Source organism: Musa acuminata, chromosome BXJ2-7 (genome assembly GCF_036884655.1).
Source record: "Musa acuminata AAA Group cultivar baxijiao chromosome BXJ2-7, Cavendish_Baxijiao_AAA, whole genome shotgun sequence".
Lineage (NCBI taxonomy): Eukaryota > Viridiplantae > Streptophyta > Magnoliopsida > Zingiberales > Musaceae > Musa > Musa acuminata.
The window spans coordinates 7,775,257-7,800,621 of record NC_088344.1 but is presented as its reverse complement, the minus strand read 5'-3'; the positions used below and the strand labels follow the sequence as shown (position 1 = coordinate 7,800,621).

Sequence of the window (25,365 nt, the reverse complement as noted above, 5' to 3'; positions counted from 1 at the left end):
TACGGTGGGCCCCAGGGAGCCTCTTAATCCCGCCACGATTAGATTGACACGTCACTAATAGCGAATATCTGGGACCCACACTCCGCATGGTGGCTTTCCGGCTTCCTGCGAACATGAACCACTTCGGCTACTTCTACGCCCGCCACGCCGCCGGCGAGCGCTCTACTTGGAGCATTGGCTTCTACCCCGGCGATGAGCTACACCGAGAAGCAGCACCCGGCCAGCGCCGTGGGCGCCAAGATGGTGCGCGCCTGCGACGGCTGCCTCCGCCGTCGCGCCGATGGTTCTGCGACGCCGACGACGCCTTCCTCCGCCAGGACTGCAATGTCTCCTCCGTCCACACCGCTAACCCACTCGCCTGACGCCACCGCGCATACGCCTCGAGACCTCCGGATGTCCTCCTTGGCTTCAAGCGGGGCACGTCGACCATCTCGCTTCCCTCCTTTTTATAATTTTATTTTTTTATATTAATTTTTGTTTTGTCATTATTTTTTATATTATTTTTTTATCTATAGAAAAGGCTTTGTATGCTAATTTGTTAGTATTCCACTAATTATGATCAATCAACTATGTGAAGAGGATTAAGTTAAAACATAATTATAATTTAGATGTCGAGATGGTTAAGTAGGGATAAAGATGGGATGAGGTTGCAAATCAGTTTCAGAGCATAATGACACCGTAGCCGTCCGTCACAAGCAATAGAATTTTACTGCAGCAAACCTCTTTATCTATTGACGTAGCTTTATACGAATGAAGAAGGAACAGAGAATAAATTGTACAAAATTATTAAAGTACAAAGAAGATAGATAGATTAATCCTACATTAATCATTAAGTGTTTGACAACTGCACATCCACAATTTGGATATCAAAGACTACATACCACAAGCTTGTCCTTCTGCCGTAAGCTTTCTGAAATGGTTGGAGAACCAGATGTTGAGAATTTTTTGCCGTTCCTGCAACTTCCATACAGCAGTAGATACTCGGAAGTGAGATTAACCTATCAAACCTGACAAAACATACAGCTATATATTCCTACATGATTGACTCCATTTTAGACAAATTTATAAGACCGTACATCCTCACAAAATTTCTTGCAGAACAGAGTTCATGTAATTTCAACTACGATCTTTATTTGGAAACACACATACAAAATTCTAATATGCCAGCAACCCATCAAACACTTGGGAGCTGAATGATCCACCTCGTGGCCAAAGTGAAGGGAGAAAAGATAATTTATAGCATGTTAAAATGGAGACCAAAGTTCATGTGACAATGGAAACAAATCTCTATCTCATAAAGATAATTTTATCAGCACAGAGATGGTCCGTTGACAGAACCTTGCGCAAAAATTTCACTGCACCACACAAGGGAAATAAAGGAAGAAAAATCATGAACGTAACTGACAAAAGCAGGTGATAGTTGAAACATGAACATTAGGCACTCCCTCACGTGCAAAGAAACCAAATCGTGCACCAGGCACACAGCACACTCAGGTGCATAAGCAAAAGATCAACTCTATCTAAAGACACAGCTCATAACATAACATGCATCGATGCAGAGAATGCAAACATGAATAAATTAGCAAATACAAATTGGGACATGCATCCACACAGAATAACTGCTATAAGCCACAAGGACCAGCCTTCACTCTTCTTCCTTGTTCAACAGAAAACTCCTCTCTCTTGGCATACAGGCAAATTAACACTCACGTACAAGTAGATTAGGCACAAGACTGCCAGACCATTGTCACTAGTTGCCGGGGCATCACCAGTCAAAGGGAATATTTGCAATTTCCCAGCTTGAATTGTTGTTCCATGCCATAGGCAATTTCATGGGCAAAGCCATTCATGGAGAATGAATGATACAGAATCAGAAAGGACTGATCACTCCACTAAAATTGTAGGCAGCCATTGGAGCAGTGGTCTACAAGGTGAAGAACACCAGCCTGTAGTTGTCCTGAGCCTATGTCTCTGGAAGAGTAGAAAACAAGATCAAGAATAAACAAGCAGTAATGAAACAAATCTGAATTTTTATGTGCTGTTTTTCACTTACATTTACAAGATGTACATGAGACACGAAGATTTTTATGAGATTGTTCGAATGAAACAACTTGCAAAAGCAATACAACTTAAGTTTCAGATTTTGGCTGTGGATCCTCCTTCCAACCCTTGCTGAGCAAATCATAGTTGATCGATGCAAGCTGTGACAGGTTCTAATCAACAAAGACAAGAGAGTTCAGGATCAAGTTAACGGAAAATGCAGAAAACAAGTAAAAAAGAATATAAATGGCTCTTCTTCGAATGGTATGAAATTTAGCTTATTTTATTATCCTCACTAAACCTTAATGCCAAATCTCTCTGATGCAGATTTATAAGAAGCATATTTATGTAGATTACACTTTAACTTTGTGGAAGCTAAATGGATGTATTCATTTGCCAACGCAATGTCCTGACTCTTTGATAAAAGTCCAAACCAACAAATTAATCATGACTGATTACCAAGTCAACATGGCTGTTGCCATTCCCTTGTTTCCAACAAGATACTATTGATTAAGATTACCTACTGAAACTGGTGTCATCTGCTACATAATGATGCACTTGGATGTTGCAGCAGCAAATTTTGTAGTAATTTTCAAGAAATTCTTGATACTTGAAGAGCTTTCACCATAGAAGGGCAATTTTAATGCCTGGTTTTTTAAGCGACAATTATGAAGCACATGCTGTACAACAATAATCACATGTTTTTTCTTTTTTCATTACAGTTTAGGGTTCTGAGGGCATCAAAAGAGCTTGAATATTGAGGAAATATTTACTGGACAGTTTTTAAGAGAGAATGAATCCCTTTTACTTCTAATGGCATATGGCAAACTGACAAGTTTCTTAAGCTCTTCAAGCATGCCATAACTCCAGGAGAGCAAACACGTATAACTGCTATGGTGCTTTAGAAGTCAAGATTGATACAAATATATCTCAAACATAAGTAATGTCCAGACCAGGTTTTCAAAAAGTACTTGGCTAAACCCCTGTGTAGGAACCCGGAGACAGCAAAACACAACACAACAGCAAGACAGTACACAATATATTGGCCAGCAATTATTGTTGAAAGCCAAATGTGATGAGAGTACTCCAGGAATTGAAGGCTCACAACACATTTGCATTTAAGATATCTCTCTATATAGCAGTTAGCATATCATCTATAAAATGATGCTTCTAGTACAAGAATTATGAACTTGAATCTTTACCTTAGGCTGACTAATTCTAGCACTTTACAAATAGTTGTCTTGAATTCTTAGAATTAAAACAATTAAAAAAGTAAATGTTGCAAAGTATAATACTTGAAGGATGTCATGTGATTCTAGGTTAGTGCCAACCTGGAATATTCATCTCTAACCATACCCAAGAAAAAGTCATAAGTAAAGCAAATTGTAAAGCACAACTAAGAAATAATGCTTGGGGCATCTCATCGGCAGAATCCATCCACCACAATTAACAACCATACATATTCTACAAATTGAATGCTGTCTTCCTCATTTTGATAAAACAGAAAGTTGGGTGATCACTTTCCTGATAGCCAAAGTGAGAGAAGGCCACAATTAGACATATGATCTAACATCCCTGATCACATGCAGACCAGATGAAGGATCAATGGGCTTGGCATGTGAATCAAATTGTATGATAAGTGACATAAGTCAAAGGTTAACAGAATCCAGAAAAAGACCCGGGTTAAAGATCAAAGGGAAAGGGAAGTATTAAGAGTGCTAAATTTGAACTCATCACCTGTTGTGATACTACAATAAAGTGATAAGTAGCATGACCACTTCTTGAGGCTTGAGACAGTAGGACAGGCCCAAACACTACATATAAACTTTTAACACATTTAAAACATGTAAACCCCCATTCAAATTCTTGAAGCCTACATATGGACTTCTAAATGTAGCATCCTTTTTTGTATCCACAGTTAACAATGGAAAAACTTGTTTTTCTTTTCTTTAAGGTCAACAAAAGGGGAAACCTGTAGAAGCTTTCAGATAATTGCACTAGACCAAAAATATTAAAGATCAACAAATTTTGTTGTAGTGCAATTTGCATGCTTTATTCTTCTCTCTTTACTTCAAACTTTTTGGGGTTTCACTCATCAAGTTAATTAACCTAATCTTTTTAACAGATGTTCAACATATGCCTATCCGCAACTACTATTTGCAGTTCCTCTACCGCTGCTGCATGATTGTAGCACATCATCTCACAATATCTTCTTTGAATGAATCTATAGAATTGCTTTCTTAATTCTATTGTTTTCGACTATCTTTGGAGTAAATAATCTTATGCCCAAGACTGCCTAAGTTACTTGTAGTGTCAGAAACTTTGACTGAAAGTAATCAACAATAGAAGAAAATAATATGATTGAGCTGAAGTTACCTTGAAAGAAAAGTTACTAAATGAATAATTGACAGATGAGCCAGAATCAAACTCAGCAAGGCCTCCACACTCATCAACCTGTTTGTCATGATTAAAACAAAAAAGATCAACATTCTTTGCAATAGAAAATTTGAATATTCCAATACAAAAGCATAATTGGTAAACATTAGTAGAAAGATTGACTAGTCAGCAAAAAGAAAATAAAACCATTATTTTCTTGAATAAATTCACCAAATAAAAAAATAAAACCACAAGCACAATTTCATACTATTTCATCATGGTGGTTGCTTAAACAACTACTGTTTCCACTTATGCTTCCATTATCACTTGAATCTTCAAATTCACTGGCTTCATATATCTGTTCGTCTGATGGGTTCCAAGAATAACGACTGGTGAAGTAACTCGTATCAAGTGCATTATCAGATGAAGGAACAAATGCAGCCTGCAAAAGTAGCAGCATTAGCAGACTCATTTTAGTGTACAGAAAGGCAAATAGGAAGACAATAATTGGCATCACCTTCTGCCTTGCAAGTGTGTCCCAATTAATATCTTTGAAAAACACATGTTGCTTGACCTAGAAAATTATATTTGAGTAAACATCAAGAAGATGGAGCTTGGTATGCATAAACTAAAGACATGCAGCCATAAATTATAGTGGCTACATAAAGACAACATACTTCTGATGCACCTTTCGCTCCAAGTCTTTGATGAGGATCTTCGGTCAATAATCTGCAAGGAAGTTGGCAACAGCAGAAAATCAACATAATATCATATTCGTGTGCAAAGATCAAGTCTCCAAGACCAGACAATGAAAAAACAGAATAGTACAGTACCTTTATACTGACACAAATCTTGTTTGATATGAAAATGCAAAACAGCTAGCAATCAAACCCTTAGCAGTCTACAGCTTGTCTTGTCCATGTTTATATTGTTCGTTCAATTTAGTTTGGAACAGTAGGTTCAGTGTATATAATGCAAGGCCAGTCAGAAGAGACCTGCTATACATGGTAGACGTTGTTCTACCAGCAAAAGAAGATCAACGGGATCTTTTAACTAGTTTGATATAGCAATCCACAAATTCAACTGTTCAAAAATATATTCTTGTCCATGTATCAATTGCAGAAAGAATCTAGTTTGGGTAACAAAAAAGTATAACCTGGGTTTGGGTGCATACGGTGCAGGACCAGTTTGAAGAGCCCCGCAATATCTGGGTGGAGTTTCTTTAGGATCCATAAGGGTTCCATAGAATTTAATGTTTGCTGTAATTTTTATCAGATGGAATAACAGCAGGATTCTTACAATAAGTTTATACTATAATGCAATAGATACCAACTGTTAATCTAGTAACTCAAGAGAAAAAAGGCCAAGATCAGATAGGACCTAATAAAGCTAGTTGCAGAAACTATTTTCAGCAGAAAAAAGAATCAAACTTAGAGTTATCTGACAAAATATGATATCAACAACGGATACTGATTTTTTAATCTGGGATCTTGTTTGTATGGAAGAATTCAGTCATATCTGCTTCAGAAAAGAGTTCACTGATAAACAAACGGAGAAAATAAAAGGACAGAAAAAAGTAATGCTCGGTTATCCTTTTTGGGTGATTTTAATTTTTAATAGTGTCAAAGCAAAGGTTTTTACTTTTTAACTACATCCGGTTCAGTATGGTTTGGCTGGTATTTACCAGTCCAACCATCAACTGGGTCGCAGACCACTTAAAATAGGGCAGTCTGGTGTATCTAGTAATGTTTTCTTTTTTTATTAACCATCTCATTTTCTTGCAAATATGTCCATGCAACACTAATTCAAATTTGTTTATTCAGATTTCCACTGTGGGAAATTAGAGATGGTTCACCATGAATGAAACATGGGCACTTCAAATGCCTATCTCTATCGGACACCAATACTTGTCCGAAAGTTTAAATTATATAAGGATTGATACCATCAGCATTTGTTTGTGTATACATATATGCAGGTACACCTAATTCATATACAAAAGGTTTCAGGGCGTGTTGAATATAAGCAGGTGTATGCAAGGCAGTGATTTAAAAAGCGCTAGGCGCCAAGGTCCACAAACGCCCGAGGCGCTAGGCGCTCGCCCGAGCGAAGCGAGGCGCTAAATTATAAAAATATATAATATAATTATAACAATAATTTCAAATAAATAAAAATTAACAACATTAAAATCAAAATAATATATTATTAATCTATTAACAGAAAATTAATCATTTCAAAATTCAAATAAACTTAATATTAAGAGTATACTGAGCCTGATGGAGAAACGAGGAAGCAGAGGCGAGCGGCGGCAGCAGCAGCAGTGAGCGGCGACAGCGGCAACAGCAGCAGCAGCGGCAGCGGGAAAGGGAGCGGAAGGCGCGAGCAGCGGGAGGCCTCGAAGGAGGCGCGAGCAGCGGGAAGGCTCGCGGGAGGGCTCGCAGGAGGCGAGAGGGCTCGCGGGAGGCGCGAGCATCGGGAGGGCTCGCGGGAGGCGTGAGCAGCGGGAGGGCTCGAGGGAGGCGCGAGCAGCGGGAAGGCTCGCGGGAGGGCTCGCAGGAGACGCGAGCAGCGAGAGGGCTCGCGGGAGGCGCGAGCAGCGGGAGGGCTCGCGGGAGGGCTCGCAGGAGGCGCCAGCAGCGAGAGGGCTCGCAGGAGGCGTGAGCAGCGGGAAGGCTCGCGGGAGGCGCGAGCAGCGACAGCGGCGAGCAGCGGCAGCGGGAGCAGCGGCAGCGAGCGACGAGATCGCGATCGGGATCGGGATCGAGAGCGGCAGCGGCAGCAGGTTAGTGTTGGGTTAGGGTTAGGATTAGGGTTGGGGTTATATCGGTTTAGTTGGTTCGATTGAACCAACTAACAACCGAACCAGGGCCGAACCAGACCTAAAATTCTGGTTCAGTCGCCTTGGTTTACCCAGGCGCTCGCCCGAAGCGCCCAGCGCCTGGGCTCGGGCGAGCGCCCAGGCGGCACCTGTTTGAAGTGCGCCGCCTAGGACATTAGCGAGGCGCTCGGGCCTCGCCTCGCCTCGCCCAAGCGCCTAGGCGAGCGCCCGAGCGCCTTTTGCAATCACTGATGCAAGGTTCTAAATACCGTATCGTACCGATACATCGATCAGCCATCAGTACGGTACGTACCAAGCTGTACCGAACATACCGACACATGATACACTAAGGTGTACTGATGTACCGCCCGTATCGATCTTCTATCGAACCGATATGTACTGCCCATACCGAGCGGTATGGTATGGTATTACAAACCATGGGTGTATGTATTCTGGACTTCTAATTTACCCCTTGATCTAATAAACTTATGTTGAAGTTCTTTTGTCAACATATCCTACATATGTTAATGGTTGTTGTGCTGATTCATTTATATTGTTTATCTTTCTCAAAGTATGAAATGACAACATATAAAAATATACATGCATTAGTGCCTCGACCATGGAGAGATCTGTCCTACTTTTACTGTTTTACATGACCTGCGGTGTTAGCATGTCCACATATTTTTGTGTTTATGTCAATGTCTGTATCCATGCTTCATAGTTTGCTAACTATATTATGTTCTCACTAAACTATGACATAATTATGATACAATATTTTCATAGTTAAATGCCTCTGTTAAGGCTTAATCTAATGTTTGATTAGCAATGGTGGTGGTGTAAGGTCCATATTGTGGTGAAGATTATGTGAGTAGTCATTGTGCTTTGCTTGATGTAGAATTCATTGATTTGCTTGAATATTTCTGTACAAAATAAATAAAGTGAAAAAAATAAATTTTGCAGCCCGCTCTATTTCACAAGATAGCTAGTCATTAGATAGCTAGGCTTACCAGATGATAAATAGCTGTCTGGTGCTGCTACCGACTTCTTTATATTTTTCTTTAACAACTGACCTCTCATATGCTCTCTCTATGCTTTCTTTCTTTCCCAGTTTTGCTGTCACCTACTTCCCACGATGTCATAGCTGCCATGTCCACCCCTTCATGTTGCCACCATCTCCTCCTCATCCAAATCACTGTCTTCACCTCCTATTGATAAGGCTCCTCCTCCTCTTCTGCCTTTTCTTCCTCTGCCTCCACCTCCTCCTCGTCCTCTTATCCTCCACCACCTCCTCCTCCACTTTCTCCCCTCTTCTCTCCCTCTCTCTCTAGTCCGGTGGCATCGACCTACAATTGGGGTCAGTATGTCAAGCTATCCAGCATCATGCCAACCCAACCATCAACTAGTATTGGCATTGACCGAGATTCTAAAACCTTGATTCCACCTTACCAAACTAATAAAACCTCTCCAAAGGGGCTAGTCAGTCCTAGTTTCCTAATTTACCAAATCCAGTAAAAACTCTTTTGTAGAGATCTGGAAATCTTATTTCCCTACTTACTGATCTAGTAAAAACAATGTAATAAAGATCAAGAACAAAAAGAAAGACTTATCAGGTGAACCACTATATATAAAAGGCAGGACACTGACTATTCTGAAGCTACATGATTCCAGTTGACTTGGACTCATAAACAATGTGAAACAATAGAGCTTCAGAGACTTCACCAGTTAATGAATATATCATACAAGGACAATAAATGATTTCGCATGATTTCTTGCTAAAGTTTTGGAATTTTGGCAATAAAAGTTTTATTAATAAAGTATCAACTCATGAATTTCAATACTTAATCTATTTAAAAAGTTAAAAGCATTAATTATGAATGACCATGTGATGTCAAATAACAATGAGATCTAAAGATATGATAACTGAAATATTTTTTTAACAATTACTATTCTTGATCATTAAACATACTCTGGGAACAAGGAAAAATCCCATGAGCATCTTTAGAGTATATGAGAAAGACAAAGCAAATTAAGAAGCTTCGTGCCCTAGATATGATGGGCACATGTAAGTCAGGCAGTCAGGGCAACAAAAATCAAATACACACTGAAAAAGAAGCCATATGTAAAAGGCATCAAAGACAATACAAGATTATTAAATGCAAAAACTAAGCAATTTCAAAAAGAGAAACTATGCAACTAAAACAACAATTGTCATATGCAAGTCAACTAAAATTTTGCTTGATCCAATGCACTAGGTAAATACAACAGCATGCACATTGAAAAGCACAAAAAAGAATTATCTCTTACTTGTCAATAAGATCTTGGGCGTCAAAGCTCATTTCTTCAGGTACTCCAGGCCAAGGTATTTTACGATTCAGAATATTGTCAAAAATTTTCTACAAATATAATCAACCATCAGAGAGAAATTGGTAATTAACAAATAAAAATTACAATGAAGAAGAAAAGGTATCAAAACTAATTAAGTGTAACCCAGGCTTTTAAGATGCAGAAGGGAATTCAACGTTGTTATTCCATAATCAGTTCATCAAATACAAAGAGATTAAGTGTTGCTATTTATAGTGTACTATATCAATAAAAGATTGAAGAAGATGAAAACTGATCATATCATATGCCAATTGAGGTGATTGATGGTTCAGTTCTGATAGCATACTTCAACAGAGTTTCAGGTCTATTCAGGAGGCTTTCTCCTTTTAAAAATCTTAATTATGTAAATCCAAATGGGTCATCATTTCCTTCTTCAGATATGAAAGCAAATAACAGGCAAAAAACTTAATTAATTTAAATTTAATAGTCTTTAAAAAATATTCAGCAAAACCTATAGGGAGACAGACATTTTAAATTTAATAATATTTAAAAAATATCAGTAAAGAATTCTTTTTCCAGCTATGTAATGTACATCAAAATGCAAATAATTTAACAAAACAAAAAGGCTGATCAATAAACTGGATCATGCATTGACCCGATTAGTTTATCTCTTTTAGCAATTCCTACTTTTAGATGAAATGTTCTGATCATATATTTGCATCTTAGATGAAATGTTCTGATCATATATTTGCATCCTAGTAAGAACACATATAAAAACAGATCCCATCATTATAAATGGCAACTTCATGCAGTTGTTGCACAGACTACATTCATGTTAAAAATCACCACTCAGTGGTTTCAGAGTTCTATCCTTGCATCCGCGATACTGTGGAAGACAGACCTTAAGGACAACATATAAAATGTGGGATGCCTTAGGGCCACAAGAGCTTGCATATATTATTATTATGGTAGTTAGTGCTATTGATGAAGTAATACCTAGTACTAACACTTTCCTACTTTTGTTAATCAAACAATCACCCCTAGGAACAGCTGAATTAATATTTGTACTTTTTAAATCCCTAAAAGTTTCTCCTGGCACATGTACACTGGTAGACTGTGGCAAAATTAAACAGCGGATCAGCAGATCACTCTGTTTATGCACCACTTGTAACAATTTAGCTATCGAACCCACCCAAGTTCACTGATAAACAAACACAAATAGTTAGTTACCTTGGAAAGCCCAATCCACATTAAAAGAATAAGTGAGAGCTTCTTCATGCAGTCAGGAAAGCAACAATTCTGTGAATTTTAGTAATTAGTTTTGCATCTGTGTACGAGGCATGTGAATTTATCAAGACCATCTTATGATGATATTTCTTTTCAGGGTATCTATAGTCATAAAATGCTTTAATAGTCAGGCTCATTATTTTTTTCCCCCTTGTCACATCTGATTGAGCTAAAATAAGGATACAAAGTATTTGGATTCATCTGAATGAGCTAAAATAAGGATACAAAGTATCTGGATTTTATAGAACCTGAGGATGTTCTGCATTGAAGGGTGGAATTCCAACAATAAGCTCAAAGAGAATGACACCAACTGACCACCAATCAGCACTTGCACCTGCAGATGTGATATTTTTAGTGACCAGAAACAACCAAATAGTATGAATGTCACCAAATATTGCATAGCTTGTACAGACTACAGACCATGTCCTGTTCCTAGAAGTATCTCTGGTGCTAAATAATCGGGTGTACCAACAGCAGACCGTTTCTTCCGACATTCTCGCTGATTCAATTGCTCAGATGAAGATATCTGGGGTTCGTCTTCTCCAAATAATGATGTTCCACTAACAGCAGGGCCAGATAGATCATCCGTACTGTTAATGAGACCAACCTTGGAAAGACCAAAGTCGGTCAACTGCCAGGACCAAAAAAGATAAGAACAATGAGAACAGTATCAAGAAGAATAAGGTTTGAAGCATGTTCAGTAATATGTATATTTTGTAATATAAAGAACCTTATGTTCCAACAATTACAATTATTGAGAGAGCAATGCATATACCGATATTCATAAATGCATGTGCAGGTATCAATGTGTATGTAGAGAAAGTGAGAAAAAAATATGATAAAAGTTTTGATCTAATCTTTTGAATGATTAAGATACATAATCCAATACGAGAACATGATCATGTATACCACAGGTGCAAAGTTTAGTAAAGTTTAAATAAATCGATAAGCAGAATCTCGACACAGATGACACATGAGCTAGTGCCTAGGCAGTATGCATGCCACAGAAACTTAGATATCCTCACCTTGACTACCATATATGCACATAAACAAGCAAGCATATCTCCACATATAATTGCATATGCATGCAATATAAACATGTGCCACTATGAGATAACAACGCTATATGCTAGTTTTTTCATGTTTGTTTTTCAGTTTAATTACTCGACAAACCATAACATATCTACTGAGAATTTTAAAATGTTAATATCACAGCCATTAGAGTCGAGGAACAATCAAATGCTATTTTTCTAAAATTAATATGAAGCTTTTATAACAAAAATGCATTAGTTAAATCGGAACAGTGACTTGACTGCATTAATTTGACACTTGTGCCAAGACCTATGTGCCTAGCCTTACTCCTGGAATTGATAGGTTTGTCCCCAGGAGTGCATAGGTAATTTAACAACTATATAACTAATTTGTGCAAATTAAAGATGATGTGGTGCAATTAAAGACACCAAAGAATGAGGCTGAACCAGGTCTCAGTTGTTTCAATTCAGACACATTTGCACTAAGATTATAATAAAAAGATTGAAGCAAACTCAATGAATACATGGGATAGAAATACAAGTGAACTTTTAAGCACTAGGCCAAAAGTGAGGGATCTGATAGCCACATATAGAAGATTAGATGGAAGGAATATACTGGAATTTTCTGAAATGGAAGCTTGGCCACCAAGAATTCTGAAATGAAAAGCTTGCCCACCTTTCCTTGAACTGATCGCTCTGTTAGACTCAACTATAATTCCACATCCACCATGCATTGACTGAATCAACAATATTTGCAGCTACAAATCAGCTAGACTGTCCTACGTCACCTATAATGTGTACATGCAAAACCTGAAAGCCATTCACTAATACTTGACTGGTTTCAGGCTTTCAGCTAGGTTGGTGGGAGTCATCAGAGAATACCACCAATATATTACTTAATTTTCAAGTAAAAGAACCTAGCAACAATTTTCTTCATCAGAGATAATATTGCATGCCATGTAAAGCCAAATTTCACCAGAAAAGCAGTGGCAGGAGACACATTTTTAAATTAATTTTGGCTATATAACCTGGACCAATCTTCATAGTTATCAGACATGGGATAAATCTTGAAGCAGATGGAGAAAGCAAAGTTTAACACAAGGAATGCATTCATAAGTTAAAAATCAGATAATGTTCAGATATTGGAAAAAATCTTTAAACTGTCAATAATTGTGAAGCTAACATAGCATAACACAAATATCAGCTAACACACACACACAAATACATACACTGTCTTGTCCTTCTCTATCTCCCAGTTGCCGCCTTTGCTCAACCACTGTCTTTTGCCTGACCACCATTGTCTGACTCGCCATGTGCTACTTACCACCTTTCATGCAATCCTCTTCCTTCTTCCTCTTTCTCTTCCACTCCCTTCATCGCTTCCACTTCTTCTTTCCTCTTCTCCTTTTTCTTCCTCTATACCGATGTACCAATACTTGGTACACCAACACGGGCAATACATACCAGTTCGACTTGGGACCAACAAGGGTCCAATACAAGATTGCACTTATTGCCATAGACAAAGACAAAGATTGAAATTTCGTACCGTACCGAAGTTTCAAGATTCGCTTAGTACGGTACGGTACTGTAAACCGAACGATATATTTCGGTATACCGCTCGGCACACACATACATACATACATACATATATATATATATATATATATATATATATATATATATATATATATATATATATATAATCTGCGACGTCGCCTCTCTTCTCCCTACGTAGGGCAACGTCGCCGAGGACTCTTCCCCCGCGCAGATGAGAAGTCGCCAACGGATGAGGAGGGAGAGCAACCCCGATCTCCAGGTTCTCTTCTTCTCCCTATTCTTTCTTCCCCTTCTTCCTCTTCTTTCTTCTCCCTCAATTCTCAATCGACGGTACCGTCCAGTAGCGAGCGATCCGTGTACGGTCTGCTAGCAGACCGGTATGTACCGCCCGGTATGGGCGATATTATTCGAAATTAAAAACCTTAGGCAAAGAGACACAAAAGTTTATTGCAATTCAGTCTACGTTAGGCTACACTTTCTTGCAGTGCTTCAAGACCCAATTGAGTCAAGCATGTCAATATTGACCAACTAGCTTCAGAGCTTATACATGGTTCAGTGATTATTATACCTGATCCTTTAAACAATCATAATTAATCAAAATCAGGGCAGGTGACTGAACCAATTGAAAAACTGAATTGTTCGGTTAGCTATTTTTGTGGGTTAAAAAATCTTCAAAGTGGATGCAATGTATATTATATACTATATACTGTTCACATCCAGAAAGGATTTTATTTCCTTTCATACTTAGTTTGTCATGGTTCCTAGCCTGCACTCCAGTCTGCCTCCACCAGTGATTGGGCGGCCTTAAGCTGCCAAACCATCTTTCTCAAAATCAAACACTAAGTCCACCACCACAACCACAATAGTTCTTTTTCACCCCTCATGCAAATATCGCTTGCCTACCATCGACCACCAGACAGGAGCTCTCCAGACTAGCTATGAACTCTTTGACCGAATGCGGTCATAGATCAATCATAGATTGACCAGTCCTTAAACCACAGACCCATGACCCATGCAAGAAAAGATTGGATCACTGTCATTTCAAAATGTTATTATTTAGTGAAATACTTCAAAGTATATGGGGAAAAGTCACCACAGAACTACTAAAAACACATGCAAAGTATGTAGCTTCAATACCTTAATGTGACCATCATGAGCAATCAACAGATTGTCTGGCTTCAGATCACGATGCACTACACGCAATGAATGTAGGTATTCCAGTGCAAGGACCTGCAAAATTATTCTCCAGTTACAGTAGGACAAAAAAAAATTGCAGATGCAGGAAATAATTCTCAAAGAATAACGTACAACTTCGGCGATGTAAATTCGAGCAACATCTTCATCCAAGCAACCTAAATTCCTCAGTAATGAATACAAATCTCCCCCATTCAAGTATTCCATCACAAGATATAAATTCTCCCGAGAAGTAAAAGAATAAAAAAACCGAACCTTGCACAACAAGCATTCCAGTGAGATAAAAGTTAGAGAACTTCAGTATAAGGATATAAACTTCTAGATAACTTCAGTATAAGGATATAAACTTCAGAAAAATTGCTCACCACAAAAGGATTGCGAACTGTAATAAGAATGTTACGTTCAGCCAATATACTCTCAACAGCATTTTTGCGGATCATATCTGCCTTTTTTAGAACCTGAAAAAAATTGGATGGAATTTTCACCATAACAAACTAAGAAAATATACACAACAGGACTTGTGAATAACAAGAATGTAACCATCCGAAAAAAATTAAAAAGTATAGACCAAAGTACATCTCAAAACCAAAATTGAATCTGGAAAATTACAATAATAACAATAGGAGTTACAAATGAGATAGAAGAGAGAGAATTTCAGAACATGAATCAGCTATGGAAGTATATTAAATATCGCCTCAGGATATGATGAAAAGTATTGTTTACTTGAGGCAAAATTACAATATGCACAATGCATATGATAGAATGACAAAAGGATATATGAGACTCCTTGATCACGATTCATCACTCTATGGCCAAACAATAAGCATTGTATTGAATTAGGGAACAACCACAACAAAAAAGGAAAATTGAAGCACAACGGAACTAAAAGGAGACAAAGCATATTACTCTTGGTTAAGTACAAAGATGCATCAAGAACAGAAATTTTGTAAACAAGTCTTGATGACCATTCGTTCACATTAGCAGAAACTCAGCAGTGAAAAGAATATATCTTCATAACAAACACCCACAATTTTCGATGCTTCCAGATCTATTGGCTCTGATCACTTCAATTAAGAATTCTCCCTCTTATAATAATTTGAAAAGGCATGTGTGTATGAATGGAAAATAACCATTTAGCATGCACATCCTCACTAACGAAATGGTACATTGTTCTAAATTTCTTAAGGATACATTCCTGAAGTACGTCTGGAGTTCGTGAAGGTATATAATTTTATTTCCAGGAACAAAAGGTCCAAAATAACCTTTGTGCATCCAGATTTTCAACAAAAAGATGAACTATATACGTACCTTTTTGTCTATACCACACATTATAGCTTCTTGCTGTTTATGGCTTGTAGTTGTACCACATTGTAAATTGAAGGGTAACATGGAAATTAAGCTTTTTAATATGATTAAGCTACATTTATAATTATTTAACATTTAAGATTATAACCTTGGCTAAAACTTAAAAGTACATGTCTGTTAAGATATAGTGGCTCATGATAGCACATAATGTACTCTGCATACTGTGATAGGTCATGAATTCATGAAACATATATAAACCACATGACCCTGCACATAAACTAAGCCATGTAGATACAATTGAAAAGGACAAGCTGCAATTAAGTAGTGGTATGCATTCCCACTATGCCCAGACAAATGTCTATCAACATGGAAACTCTATATGTAATGATTAACTGTATGAAGGTACCCCATGGGATCAACAGGTCTGGTCAAACACACTCAATGAGTGTAATAATAAAAACTGAATGATGGTAAGCAATAACAAGCATGGATAAAAATATAGGAAGTAAAAAGTCCAACACCCGTGGAATGAATTTTCTTAGTTAGAAAACCCAAACGAAAAAGATCACGCATTAAAGGTTGCAGCAAAAAGAAAATTGTGTAATTACATCAACGAGAAAACACGCCATCGTTTTAATATATTTGGTTATGCATAGTCACTACCAACCAAAACCCTCGAGGATTTCAAGATATTCATTTTTCTCAATTTCTACATGTCACTCAGTACTTGATATTCTAAATTAACCTGTCATTTCAAGGATTAGATTTAAGGAAATTCCAAAGCAATCATCATCTGGTGCTATCTCAGGGTAAGTATCTCAGGCTTGATATTGATGCAGTCAGTGTAACCACTTCAAAAAATAGAAAGGCCCTAGATGGATATAGGAAAGGTCTGTATAAGACATGATAACAACAAAATTCCATAGATACAAGATCAACATAAGAAGCAACCAAAAAACACTCGTGATAGTACACAATCATTAGAGCTGACCTCAGGAAAAAAAAAACCTGACAACTTCAGGCATCACTCAGTACCTTTATTGCAAAGAGATCTCCTGTAGTTCGTTTCTTGGCCAAGAAAACCCGACCATATGCCCCACGGCTGATGGGCTTAATAATTTCAAAATCATCTATAGATGTTCGATCCTTAGTGGTAGCGTGAACAGGACTTGCTTGCAAGCTGTGAACTACATCATCTTCTTCATCCATCATAGTACTTGTTGCCTCAACCTTTTCCATGTCAAGCGAAGTTACTGTATCGCAAAGCTGCAAGTACTTCTCACTATAGGATGGCACATAGCAAAAGGTAAAGAGCAGTCATGATCATAAGAGGTGAGAGAACAAGAGAATACAGAATGCCTTGGCGGAATTGAAAAAACATCCAAATTCCAGAGCATATTAATCTTTCTTGAATGCATGCATGCATGCAATTAAACTTCTGAGAAAAAAATGAGAAAACAAAAAAAGTTGACACTCTTATGACAATCGATAGATCTACCTACCGATGGAGCTTCTCTATACGGGTTCCAAATGTCTGCACTGTAAGTGCTTCAAGCTTCCGACGGTTCATAACTTCTTGTAGATCTTCCAAACATGAAACTAAATAGTTCAAGGATTTTTCTTCATCCACCAGAGTATTTGCTATGCATCGAGCAATATCAGCAAGTTCAATCATCTGCATCATTCAGAGAAAATTGAGCACCCCTGATGAATGACATGCTTAGTCATAAACAATCTGTAGCTGCAAACAAATGCAGTTGGAGAATCCAACAACAGCATCATGCTTTTACAATTGAATGAAGGAGTTTGTATTCCTCAAATTATCAATGCTTTAAAATTGGATCAATCAATTCACTACTTGAAGTGACTTAAAAGGGACTGCCATGTTTACACAAACTGACAATGAAATCTACAACTTTTCATACTAATTTTCCAATAATATCAGGCCATACCTTAATTTACAAAACAACAGAAATAGACAAATTCAGTTCCTAGTTAAGATTGAGATATGAAAACATGACCGAATTCAGAGAAATACTATAAGTAAATGGAAAGTAAAACTGTTAAAGCAGTACAAAGTAATAGCAATATATACTTCAACAGCAAATAAAATAAGCTTATACATCTAAATTAAGCATCGTTACGAGATATTATGTGTCATAATAATGGATAAGTTGCCAATTAGAAATTTCTGAAAATCCTCCCTTTCCTAGAATAAGATGATCAGATGAGTGAATAATAACAAATACATCAGACCACATGCAAATAGTAGGCACAGCTTGCATGCATCATAGGCAACAAAAGCAAATTTCAAAAAGATTAAGAAAAAGAATCCTGATTTGCTAACAAAGACGGGCAAAATAATACATGTATAACATAAATGCATGTACATTTATATGTGAGTGTTTAGATTCATAATACAAGTAAAAATAATAAACCTGAAAAACATAATTTGTCAATTAAGCTAATTGTTAGAAAGCAGACATGAAGAATGGGTACCAGTGCAAATGTTTAAAAGAATGAACATATTGCATTCATTAGATAATAACCACCTGCGGGAGATCCTCACACTCAGAAGTAGCATTCTTCCCTGTCAAAAGCATGTCAATATGGCTAGCCCTTGGTGTCATTATAGGCGATCGGGGAGTCATGCTGCCTGCTGATGAGGTAGTCATTCCTTGATCAGACTTTGAACCAAAACGAGTCTTGCAAGTCATTGATGACAGATTTTTTAGGTCATCGAAAAGAAGAGTATTTTCAGTCTCATGAAGAGAGTCAAGCATATCAGCCGAACCTAGCCGGGACCAATCACTTAACTTTGGATAAGGAATATCTGATTCTTCAATCAAACTTGTCCTAGAGATATTTGCTACATCCGGGCTTCCAAGAACATTAGGAAGATCTTTCTGTTTATAGGACTCTACCATCTTCTCTAGAGTCTCGGCTATTCTGATGAGACGCTCGTCAACACTAAAACCTTTTTGGTCACATCTATCTGCAACAGCACAAACTTTTGAGTGTTCCTCCACAAACGAAGTAGGAACATACTCCTCACAGATACGACACATAATTGATCCTTCTTCAGAAATACTCTGCTGATCTGACCAAAAGCCCCATGAAACATTGTGCTGATGCTTGGAAGGAACAGATTGATTCACAGAGGCATGAACAGAACTAGTTTGCTTAGGAGGATCAGTGGTGATCAAGCCTTTATCTAAAGTCGCTCTCAGTTGTGAGCATTCGACCTTCCCATTGGGTGATTCATCAATAAGGGGTATAGACTTTTTTTTGTCCTTTGGTGCAGGTGATGGTAGAGGTTTCCAAGAAGCCATGCGTTCTCTGGAAGAAGGGGAATCATCCTTTGCAACGTCAAGCTGTGAGAAGAAATCGACAGGCTTTATCTCCTGGCTTCTTTTCCATTTTAAGTTGTATTGTTCTTGACTATAGGACCTCCTTGAAACAACTGTTTCCACAGAGTTCTTTTCAGCCTTCATAAACATATGTTTACTATCTTTTGCTGGTACTGATGCTACCTCAGCAGAATGCAATTTCTTGGATCCTGGATCCATAGATATCTCATCCTCAGCAAAACCACTTTCCTTGTGAAATTGAAGTAATCTAGTGCATCTAGTAAGGATAAAGAGCATGTGTGTATGAAGCTTCTTTAGCATTCCTGAGGGAAGCTCCTGGCGATGATCATCCAAATCCTGAACTAAGCCTTCACACTGAAGCCAGAATTCCCCGGGTGACATAACACAACAGCTCCGAGCAAGTATCAACAAATCTTCTAAGATTTCTTTCCACTCAGGATGGCTTTCTAGATTTTTCTCCATTATACTAACCAAATCACCAGCAAAAATAGCCAGATCCGAGTTTACCTCATCCTTTGCTTTCTCGAATTTCACCTGAATAACTTTCAAGACTTCCTGTACAGCACATTAGAAGTACATAACCATCCTATCCAAAAATTTCCAAGCTTATATGAATAGAACATTCAGGAAGGAATTTCTCAAAGAAGAGTTTCAATGAAGACTGTAATCACCTTCAAATTGTATGCACTTCTAGGCTTCCAAAATGGAAATGGTCGTACTCCTTTGGAGCTCAGCTCATGTGAGTAACTTTTAACATCTCCAGGAAACTTCTTCCTGGGCACACTAGTAGCCTGCATTATTTCTTTAAAGCGAGGAGATTCAGACTCCTTAGGAGTTTCACAAGCATCATATGGTGACTGTAAGAGCAAACAATTAAAACCATTATTCACACCTCAATCAAAAATCTTATATGAAGTGATACATGGCAAGACATGAATACTAATTGTGCTTTAAAACACAAAATGTAACTGATGTCCAACCTCTGCTTCCGAAGCAAATGTAGTATTATTACTTAAATCCTCATATTTATTCCATGGTAGATCAGCTTTTCCTGCAAGGGAAAAATAATTAGGTCTATTGGCAGTGATGAAAATATTCGACCTCATGACTACGATCAAGTATTCTTATTGGAATTAGCCGAAATAATATCACATGCAAGCATATCTGAACAAATTTGCATATTTATTTACAATTGTAGGCGAAAGATTGGAACATGGTAAATTTATTATGATAACCAATATACATCCATTGTTCATAGATTGGATAACTAAGATATTAACACTAACACCCAAAAAGGTCATGTCAACAATAATTTCAATGCTACATAGACGTATCCATCTGAAAAGCAAAAGGTTGAAATTATTTACCCTGCCACCCGAATGGTGCATCCATGCTGGCTGTGAACCACTGCTTGGCACCACCCCCACCGTGATCAGCCCAAGAACTGGTACACGACTCGGGCACCTTGTCTAGGGTCTTACCGTCCTTCTTCGCACCACCACTGTCAACCCCTGTTCTAGCCATCGAAGTGGACGAAACATATGCTGAGGCAGAGCCAGTGGTTCTCGACAAGTTGCTACTCCCGAGGCCCGACATCCTGTGCTCTCCACGGAGGCCTTCCTGCGGCAAAGGCCCGGATCTAGTTTTTATCCGGTTGAGACCGAGCGAGGATACCAGGATGGGGGAGAGGGCTGCCGCCGGCCCAGCCCCTTCCTTGCCCACCGCCGCCCCTTTACGGAGCTTGGCGGGCGACGAGCCGCCGTCGGCAGCGGCAGTGGCGGCCGCAGGGGAAGGCTTGGGGGAGGAAGCATGGGCGGTATCCTTCCCCTTGGAATCTTTCGCATCCTTATCCTTCTTCTTTTGCTGGTGCTGCAGGTGATGCTTCTCGACGGCGTCCTTGATGAGGGTATGGCGGGGGGAAGCGGCGGCGGGGGCGGCGTTGGATTTGGACTTTTTCTTGTCGGATCGGGCGGTGGAGGGGGAACCGAAGGTGGAGCCGCCGGGGCTATTGGATCCGTCGGGGCTGGAGGAGGAGTCCGACTTCTTAGAGGAGGAGAAGAAGCGCCCCTTGAACACCATCTCCCCCTCTCTCTCCTGCACACTCGGGAGCTGCGGACGGCGGCCAGACCACAGCAACGGAGAGAAGCGTGGCGTTTCGGACAAGTCTCGGGGTGGTGAGGGGGACAGCGGAGAGGAAATGTAGGGGCGTGCGAGGAAGAGAGGAGGAGTTGAACAGCGGAGGGATTCCAGATTTGGTGACCGGAGAATTAGGTTAGACTTGCAGCCTTGCTTGGCCGTAGACCGGACTTGACACGTGTACAGGATTGGCAATCCCTCAAATGGAAATCCCGAGGTAGAACATTTCACATTTATAATGTCATTTTATGTAATTCCAATTGTCGCATTTATTTAAGAAGCATCGCCCTCTTTCTTTTTCTTTAATGTCGAAGGAATTAAAAAAACATTATATAAAAACAATAAAATAAATAAATAAAAGGCTCAGAAAAATGAAATGAAAAAAAATAAATTTGACCAAACATAATCGTCTAAAAATATTATTATGAAGACCTTCTTTCAAACAATTTGCATATGATTAATATATTATCTCTTAAGATAAATGATTATTTTTTTTGTGAGTCCAACCTAAAAATTCATGTCAAAATGAAGCATATAGATAATGAAAGGAGAAAGAACAAGTCTTTCTTTGGTTCACGCCCATGTCACGTCCACTTGATTGCCAAGGACGATGGAGATCGTCATTTTGAATCTTCCACGTATCATCTTGTATGCGTTTGTTCGAGTGGGAATATATATATATATATATATATAACACGTGGCAACGACCAAGGGAACATCTGCAGCACCCGCAAATCCGCAATAGACGGCGAAGAAGACGACCAGCCTGAGCTCGACGTCTCAGAATAGGAATCCTTCATCGACTCCTCTATCCTCCTCACGCACACTCGCCCATCAAATGGCCGCCCGCCCTCGTCCTCCTCGCGATACTGCGCCATGGCCGCCCGAAATCTCATCGCCTTGGGTGCCATCATCCTCTGGTGGTGCGCCCCTGCCGCGGTCTGCGGTGAGGATGGGATCGTCGATGGGGACGTGACCATCATCCTCCCCTGCCTGGAGAACCTGATAGCATGCCAGGAGAATTTACAACAACCGGTCGCCTCCTCTGCGTGCTGTTCGCCCATGGCGTACTTGTTCGAGCACAACTCCATCTGTATGTGTTCCCTCTTCTTCAACGAAGAACTCCTGCACAGCTTCAACGTCACGCAAGAGCAGATATTCGACCTCACCATCAGATGCGGCATCAGCGTTGCCGCGAACTACTGCAGCAAGTACATTGATGGTGATCCATCTCCTCTCTCTCTCTTTCTATCTTCCTCGGCTTCCTTTACCTCATGTTTTGGCCGACCCCCCGTGCACCGTCCAAATACAATACAGGAGAAAACAAACGACAATCTCCATTGAATCATAACCTCATTTGAGAATACAATGGCTGAAATGAAGCTTTTTCATGAAATTTCTCTTACGCATCAAATGAATCGTCGATTTCCATATAATTTATACGAATTAGCTCTCTCTCTCTCTGAGATTTGCTATTTCACTCTTTTAGCCTCAATAAATTGATCCGATGAGACTAGTTTTCTCGAGAAAATTTGTTTTCAAAATTCTAAACTCCAAAAAACCAAAAAAAACTCTTTCCAAGAAGGAGGCCATATCGAGTGAGGCCTCTTTAATATTGATCGATAAATGTTTGACTTTGGTGAAGAGTATCAAATGCAATAAAAAGATAATATATTTGTATTGCACCATATTTATCTCGTTACGGTCGTAGCTGCATGTTGTTAAGGAAAATATTAGGAGAATGTTCTTGCTATGATTTGGTACCAACATGACAAATTCTATCAGCTCATTTCGACGATATCTGACTGTTTGGACTCATGTATTAAGCCTCGATTGGTGATGAATATTAGCTATATCTGTATACATAATATAGGATTACTATTACATCTTATTCATGACATGCAGCACCAACTTGCTATTTACTTTTGCGTTTTCTGTGTGCAGATGATGATGTTAAAACCGCATTGTCACCTCAAGCTCTAGCAACATTAGCGGCTCCATCCCCTACGAATGGTACAACACAATAACATTCAACATCTATGATAGCCCACACTAATTTTCAATTTAGCTGTTGATATACATAAATAATATTGCATGTCATACTGATTGATCATCATCGGTGCAAGCCTTTTCAAACTATGATGAATTATATGTTCTATAATTTTGTTCATTTGAAATAGACCTCAAAAGATATCTATGAAAAGGAAATTATCCTCGGTTCTTTGTTAAATATTGGTTTCTTTAATCCAAACCGATGTGAGATTAAATATGTTCATCGAGAATAATGTTAAGAATGCTCGATGCTTTATAGAGCTACATGGTGTTCTATAAATAGAATTGTTTCTTCTTATTTTCTTGAGGTAAATATTATCTTTTTGATGTTATATTTATAATTTAATGTCACACACTTTTGTAGAGAGCTTTATTTTTCTTTTTGAAATTTCTTTCACTGTTTGACTAAGAATAATTAAATTATTCAATTGAGATTGAATTAGTGCTCATGGAGAATGAACACCTCATTCCCTTCTTTTCCTGGTCTTCTTACTCTCCTCACTTATTTTCACTGATCCAAGAATTTTGGGGCGCAAATAGATTGATGTTTACTAGAAGATCACATAAGATGATTTTAAAGACTTCCACTGAATCACAAATTGGTGACTTGTGTTTTCATTCCACAGAGTTAAGCAAAGCAGCTCCTCGAAAAGGATTGGAGAGTGTGATGGCCATGATTCTGATGAGCAAGATGATATTATTTACATTTGAGTTCAAGATTTGAGTTCTCTTGTTGCACAACTACTCAGTCTTGTGAGAGTTTGGAAGTACAGATACAATGTAATGATGTTTTTTCTTTTTTGTTTGCCTCTTCTTTCTTTCTCTCCTTCTTTCTTAGAATAAAAGGCTACAGTTCATGTTTCATTCCAATGGTTGAAACTTGAATCCAAAGGCCACAAAGGGAAGAGAAGAAGAGAAACATGGTGGTGTTTCTGGCAAAAGATGGTTAGGATTCTGTATCGAAAAGTTCCAAACTCGTGCACTCTTCCATCTCAAACTGCTGCCATGGCTGGTGCAGATGGAGGAAGAAACTATACTTATCATTGGAATTTTGCATCCTTGTAAGATAGTTTTCTTATTGATCCACCGTTTGATTTGGTTGCATCACATAATTTAGCTTGTTGAGTTGGATGGAGAACTATATATATATATATATATATATATATATATATATATATATATATATATATATATATATATATATATATATAATTTCATATAAGAGATATCGTCTAATATTTTTACAAAGTATATTTATTTCGATTCATCGATAACATTTCATTAGATAAAAATATGCTTATACAACAATAACATAATAACCAACAAGATTTGCCCATAATTCTGAATAGCTCTCCACTGTCTCAGCCCAATTCAAACATCTCAAAAAGTGATAAGCTGACCTGAAAGATTTATATAATAACGGAGTGAGTTAAAAACAGCTCAGTAAGTGACAAAGCATATCTAGCACGAGAAATGACAGTTTCAAACAAACAAGATATCACAATGCAAGACAAAATCCAAGAGATTCAAGGATATCCTCTCATTAGATAGAGAATCGCAAATATCATTTCATTCATAACATATTTGGTTCATAACAAATAGAGCATAGAGTAATTGGAGTATATCAACAGCATACGAGATGTTTCGGAGTATATCAATTGCAAATAAGACATTTTAGAACATATCAGTTTATAGCAAATGGAGCATAGAGTAATTGGAGCATATCAATAGCGTATGAGATGTGCCGAAGCATATCAATGACAAATAGGACATTTCAGAATATATTAATTTATAGCAAATGGAGCATAAAGTAATTGGAGCATATCAATAGCGTATGAAATGTTCCGGAGCATATCAATGACATATGGAATATTTCGAA

General features: G+C 38.4%; 2 protein-coding genes across 2 annotated transcripts; one reads left to right on the top strand and one right to left on the bottom strand.

Annotated features, from left to right (window-relative positions):
• Nucleotides 1–1,554: 1,554 nt before the first annotated feature.
• Nucleotides 1,555–21,638, bottom strand: LOC135616971 (probable serine/threonine protein kinase IREH1). The gene is made up of 18 exons (XM_065116756.1): nucleotides 20,666–21,638; nucleotides 20,279–20,349; nucleotides 19,970–20,155; nucleotides 18,480–19,853; nucleotides 17,430–17,602; nucleotides 16,963–17,209; nucleotides 14,988–15,080; nucleotides 14,737–14,877; nucleotides 14,566–14,658; nucleotides 11,261–11,471; nucleotides 11,089–11,174; nucleotides 9,536–9,624; nucleotides 5,094–5,145; nucleotides 4,934–4,990; nucleotides 4,685–4,858; nucleotides 4,417–4,494; nucleotides 2,054–2,213; nucleotides 1,555–1,971 (listed from the first exon to the last, which is right to left on the bottom strand). The coding sequence occupies exons 1-17, from the start codon at nucleotides 21,375–21,377 to the stop codon at nucleotides 2,130–2,132; spliced, it is 3,921 nt and encodes a 1,306-aa protein (XP_064972828.1). The 5' UTR covers nucleotides 21,378–21,638; the 3' UTR covers nucleotides 1,555–1,971; nucleotides 2,054–2,129.
• Nucleotides 21,639–22,310: 672 nt separating this feature from the next.
• On the top strand, nucleotides 22,311–23,461 carry LOC135618052 (non-specific lipid transfer protein GPI-anchored 9-like). The gene is made up of 2 exons (XM_065118953.1): nucleotides 22,311–22,656; nucleotides 23,379–23,461. Exons 1-2 carry the CDS (start codon nucleotides 22,311–22,313, stop codon nucleotides 23,459–23,461), a joined length of 429 nt encoding a protein of 142 aa, XP_064975025.1.
• Nucleotides 23,462–25,365: the final 1,904 nt, after the last annotated feature.

Excerpts from the sequence above, each read along its gene's own strand:
- LOC135616971 (XM_065116756.1), bottom strand. The coding sequence starts at position 21,377 with ATGGTGTTCAAGGGGCGCTTCTTCTCCTCCTCTAAGAAGTCGGACTCC. Across the intron at positions 20,350-20,665 it reads TGCACCATTCGGGTGGCAGG|GAAAAGCTGATCTACCATGG; the intron begins GTAAATAATTTC and ends TTTCCCTTGCAG. Across the intron at positions 2,214-4,416 it reads TTAGTAACTTTTCTTTCAAG|AACCTGTCACAGCTTGCATC; the intron begins GTAACTTCAGCT and ends TTTGTTGATTAG.
- LOC135618052 (XM_065118953.1), top strand. The coding sequence starts at position 22,311 with ATGGCCGCCCGAAATCTCATCGCCTTGGGTGCCATCATCCTCTGGTGG. Across the intron at positions 22,657-23,378 it reads CTGCAGCAAGTACATTGATG|ATGATGATGTTAAAACCGCA; the intron begins GTGATCCATCTC and ends TTCTGTGTGCAG.